At 48.5% G+C, this 5798-nt stretch overlaps 1 protein-coding gene across 1 annotated transcript; it reads left to right on the top strand.

The window, feature by feature from the left end:
• The first annotated feature begins 334 nt into the window (after nucleotides 1-334).
• On the top strand, nucleotides 335-2202 carry LOC139392694 (potassium voltage-gated channel subfamily A member 1-like). Its single transcript, XM_071140865.1, has one exon. The coding sequence runs from the start codon at nucleotides 458-460 to the stop codon at nucleotides 2150-2152; it is 1695 nt and encodes a 564-aa protein (XP_070996966.1). The 5' UTR covers nucleotides 335-457; the 3' UTR covers nucleotides 2153-2202.
• The last annotated feature ends 3596 nt before the right edge of the window (nucleotides 2203-5798 follow it).

The following is a 5798-nucleotide window of genomic DNA, read 5'->3' on the forward strand; positions in this document are numbered from 1 at the left end:
AATACTTATTACTTTCTCATCCGGGGTTCGTTCTCTCTCTCTCCTCTCCCCCCCTCTCTCTCTCTCTCTCTCTGTCTCTCTCTGTCTCTATCCAGCTCTCTCTCTCTCTCCTCCCCCCCCCCTCTCTCTCTCTCTCTCTCTCTCTCTCTCTCTCTCTGTCTCTATCCAGCTCTCTCTCTCCCTCCCTCCCTCCCTCTCTCTCTCTGTCTCTCTCGGTATTATTTACTTTCCCGAGAGAGACCAGGGAGCACGCGCGCTCATGGCTTAGCCTCGTCCGTTCCAAACACACAGTATTGTTTTATCGGCGGAGGGCGCGTTGGATTTGATCCAGCTTTAACTGCTGCTGCTTGTCAGTTCAGCCGTCGGGGTGAAACCGTTGGAGGGGTTATTGTTGTTGGTTCAACACTACAAGTATTTTCCGTTTTTATATTTATAAAGCCTATTTAATGGATACGGTATGGAGATAGCGCTGGTGAGTTTTGAGAACGGCGGAGCGAAAGGAAGCGGTGGCAATGCCGGAGATGTAGCCTGCCGTAACGCGCTGGATCACCCTCAACCTCCGCCGTTTGTCCAGAGTGGACTCAGCGAGCTGGGCTACAGCGGTCACAAAGAGATTAATACAATCGGGAGTCCCAAACCGAGGACGTGGAAAATCAACGATATGAATAACACTTTGAGTTGCAAGGAGAACGTGATGGATGCGCTCTGGCGCGCAGACCACAGTCCCCATCTGTTGGACGATGACATGTTGGATATTGAGCGCAGAGACATGGACAACAACGAGAGGGTGCTGATCAACATCGCTGGGTTAAAGTACGAGACACAGCTAGGGACACTCAACCAGTTCCCCGAAACGTTACTGGGGGACCCCTATAAGAGGATCAAATACTTCGACCCGCTCCGGAACGAGTACTTTTTCGACCGTAACCGGCCAAGTTTCGACGGGATCTTATATTTCTATCAGTCGGGAGGTAAGATCAGACGACCTGTCAATGTGTCTATCGACGTGTTCGCCGATGAGATTCGGTTTTACCGACTAGGGGAAGAGGCCATGGAACGGTTTAGAGAAGACGAGGGATTTATTAAAGAGGAAGAGAAACCGCTACCGCAGAATGAGTTTCAGAAACAAGTCTGGCTCATATTCGAATACCCGGAGAGTTCCAGCCCGGCGCGAGGCATCGCTATCGTCTCAGTGCTAGTCATCACCATATCCATTATCACATTTTGCATGGAGACACTACCGGAGTTCAGGGACGAGAGGGAGCTACCGGTCACCAGTCGGCCTGGTAACAACACCGTTCCCCGTCCCTCTCTCACATTCACAGACCCTTTCTTCATAGTGGAAACCACTTGCGTGATATGGTTCACTTTTGAATTCATAGTGCGTTTCTTCGCCTGCCCCAGTAAGTCGGAGTTCTCCAAGACCGTCATGAACATCATAGACATCATGTCTATCCTGCCTTACTTCATCACGGTGGGCACAGAGCTGGCGGAGCAGCAGGTGGAGGAACCGCAGGAGCACGGCAACGGACAGACCATGTCTCTGGCCATCCTCAGAGTCATCCGGCTGGTCAGGGTGTTCAGGATCTTCAAGCTGTCCAGACACTCCAAGGGGCTTCAGATATTAGGACAAACCCTCAAAGCCAGTATGAGAGAGTTGGGGCTGCTCATTTTCTTCCTCTTCATCGGAGTCATCCTCTTCTCCAGCGCTGTGTTCTTCGCCGAAGCGGACGAGCCCGAATCGCATTTCTCCAGCATCCCCGACGCCTTCTGGTGGGCCGTGGTCACCATGACAACGGTGGGCTACGGGGACATGAGGCCGGTGACAGTGGGGGGGAAGATAGTGGGCTCTCTCTGCGCCATCGCCGGGGTGCTGACCATCGCGCTGCCGGTGCCTGTCATCGTGTCCAACTTTAACTATTTCTACCACAGGGAGACGGACCAGGACCAGTCTTCTCTGAAAGACGACCCGCCCAACAGCAGTCAGGACAGTCCTCAGTTAAAGAGGAAGGACAGTAAGGGATCTGCCAAGTCGGGAGACGAGGAGGACGGAACAGGAGCGGAGAAGGAGAATATCAAGGCTAACAGCAGCATGAACATTAAACGATCCCTTTACGCGTTCTGTCTGAACAAGACGGAGTCGGACCTGTAGTCCCCACAGACAGACTGACAGACAGTAGTCCCCACAGACAGACAGACAGACAGTAGTCCCCACAGACAGACAGACAGACAGACAGTAGTCCCCACAGACAGACAGACAGACAGTAGTCCCCACAGACAGACAGACAGACAGACAGACAGACAGACAGACAGACAGACAGACAGACAGACAGACAGACAGACAGACAGTAGTCCCCACAGACAGACAGACAGCCAGACAGTAGTCCCCACAGACAGACAGACAGACAGTAGTCCCCACAGACAGACAGACAGTAGTCCCCACAAACAGACAGACAGACAGTAGTCCCCACAGACAGACAGACAGTCAGACACAGACAGACAGTAAGAATTCTCTTTTTATTACAGTGACTAATTGAATAGAGAGCAGTGTGTTTTGCTGCGGTGATTTTCAAGCCTCTATCAGTGAGTTGATGTATAAAATCCCTCCTGGTATTAATGGATTTGGAGCCTAAACGAAAGCAGAGCCATGAGTCCCAAATGACACCCTATTCCCTACACAGTGCACTACTTCTCGGGCCTATGGGTCCTGGTCTAAAGTAGTGTACTATATAGGGAATAGTGTGCATGGGTCCTGGTCTAAAGTAGTGCACTATATAGGGAATAGTGTGCATGGGTCCTGGTCTAAAGTAGTGCACTATATAGGGAATAGGGTGCATGGGTCCTGGTCTAAAGTAGTGCACTATATAGTGAATAGGGCTCTGGTCTAAAGTAGTGTACTATATAGGGAATAGGGCTCTGGTCTAAAGTAGTGCACTATATAGGGAATAAGGCTCTGGTCTAAAGTAGTGCACTATATAGGGAATAGGGTCCTGGTCTAAAGTAGTGCACTATATAGGGAATAGGGTTCTGGTCTAAAGTAGTGCACTATATAGGGAATAGGGTGCATGGGTCCTGGTCTAAAGTAGTGTACTATATAGGGAATAGGGTGCATGGGTCCTGGTCTAAAGTAGTGCACTATATAGGGAATAGGGTGCATGGGCCCTGGTCTAAAGTAGTGCACTATATAGGGAATAAGGTGCATGGGCCCTGGTCTAAAGTAGTGCACTATATAGGGAATAGGGTGTTTCTGCTGGCGCAGTCCAAGGATCAATCCTGAAAAGTTTTAGAGAAATGAGAGTTGATTTATAAAAAGCCCTTTATAATCTTCTTGATCTGGTAAAACAACACACACACACACACACACACACACACACACACACACACACACACACATATTGGTTCTCCACATTAACATAAAATACACACAACCCTAGATAGCCTGGGTCCCTATATTAACATAAAATACACACAGCCCTAGATAGCCTGGGTCCCTACATTAACTTAAAATACACACAACCCTAGATAGCCTGGGTCCCTACATTAACATAAAATACACACAACCCTAGATAGCCTGGGTCCCCACATTAACATAAAATACACACAACCCCAGATAGCCTGGGTCCCTACATTAACATAAAATACACACACAACCCCAGATAGCCTGGGGATAGCCTGGATCCCTACATTAACATAAAATGCACACACAACCCCAGATAGCCATAGCCCAGATGTCCCTAATACTCCTAGTGTGTTAGGTTATCTAACGCTATAGCCTCTGTGATCACATCATCACCTTACGTCCAGATCCCGTTTTATATGACCGTCATTAAGTCAACAGCTACAGTGGGGTGGGGGGGGGGCTCTAATCAAGACTGCTAGCAGGACCGGAGATAATTACTGTCTCTGAGCGTGGCTGAGAGAGAGAGAGAGGGTTAGGATGTGGTGAGATAGACTACTGTCTCTGAGCGTGGCTGAGAGAGAGAGAGAGAGGGTTAGGATGTGGTGAGATAGACTACTGGTCTCTGAGCGTGGCTGAGAGAGAGAGAGGGTTAGGATGTGGTGAGATCGACTACTGTTGCTAGGCCTTATAACCGATTCACCACGACCAACCAAAATGTCGTCTCTGTCTCTGACACAGTGTGTCATCAGGGAAGTAAACACCTCGTTATAAATATAGAAAACAAACAACAAACGCCAAATGGGGATTTTATTTTTGTATATTGTACTGTCTCTGTTTAGGCGTATGTTTACTACAGAAAGATAACAAATGCACCTCTGACACCATGTATATATTTTCATAATTTTAGGCCTAATAATATTTATTGGCGATCTTAAAGAAACAAAGTAGATTTTATTTATATAGAAACATCTGGTACTACATCCCTCTCAGGTCCGTGAGAAGAACAGGACTACCCCCTCTCTCACGTCCGTGAGAAGAACAGAACTACCCCCCCTCTCAGGTCCGTGAGAAGAACAGAACTACCCCCCCTCTCAGGTCCGTGAGAAGAACAGGACTACCCCCCCCTCTCATGTCGGTGAGAAGAACAGAACTACCCCCCCCTCTCAGGTCCGTGAGAAGAACAGGACTACCCCCTCTCTCACGTCCGTGAGAAGAACAGAACTACCCCCCCTCTCAGGTCCGTGAGAAGAACAGAACTACCCCCCCTCTCATGTTCGTGAGAAGAACAGAACTACCCCCCCTCTCATGTCGGTGAGAAGAACAGAACTACCCCCCCCCCTCTCATGTCCGTGAGAAGAACAGAACTACCCCCCGTCTCAGGTCCGTGAGAAGAACAGAACTACCCCCCCTCTCAGGTCCGTGAGAAGAACAGAACTACCCCCCCTCTCATGTCCGTGAGAAGAACAGAACTACCCCCCCTCTCAGGTCCGTGAGAAGAACAGAACTACCCCCCCTCTCATGTCCGTGAGAAGAACAGAACTACCCCCCCTCTCAGGTCCGTGAGAAGAACAGGAGACAGAAAGAGACAGACTGTGAACATTACATGTCCATGAGAAGAACAGGAGACAGAAAGAGACAGACTGGGGACATTACATGTCCATGAGAAGAACAGGAGACAGAAAGAGACAGACTGGGGACATTACATGTCCATGAGAAGAACAGGAGACAGAAAGAGACAGACTGGGGACATTACATGTCCATGAGAAGAACAGGAGACAGAAAGAGACAGACTGTGAACATTACATGTCCATGAGAAGAACAGGAGACAGAAAGAGACAGACTGTGAACATTACATGTCCATGAGAAGAACAGGAGACAGAAAGAGACAGACTGGGGACATTACATGTCCATGAGAAGAACAGGAGGCAGAAAGAGACAGACTGTGAACATTACATGTCCATGAGAAGAACAGGAGACAGAAAGAGACAGACGGGGACATTACACGTCCAGGCTTTGACTGACAGAGGACTGGAAGGGACAGGTTGGGACAAACTCGTTATCATGCTCGTGAAGGACAACAGCCTGGACTGCCACCAATCAAAAACAACAATCATTTTTGTAATTTTTAATAAACTTTTGAAATAACGGACACAACCAGCAACATCGAAGTGGCAGATGAGGACCAGGGAAGAGACGGATACCAGGAGACAATAACAGAAGGACGTCCCCGTCCAAAACCACACCGATAACAAGGTTAGTGAAATATAAGCTGTGATAGAGGCCTATTTATAACTTTGCTTAGGAAACCAGGGACCCGTTTTACTGACTTCAACTGTATCTTGTTCTGTTTGTTAAACTGCTGTAATTATTCATGAAACAAGCATTTCTCACCACTAAA

This window comes from Oncorhynchus clarkii, chromosome 33 (genome assembly GCF_045791955.1).
Source record: "Oncorhynchus clarkii lewisi isolate Uvic-CL-2024 chromosome 33, UVic_Ocla_1.0, whole genome shotgun sequence".
Taxonomy (NCBI): domain Eukaryota; kingdom Metazoa; phylum Chordata; class Actinopteri; order Salmoniformes; family Salmonidae; genus Oncorhynchus; species Oncorhynchus clarkii.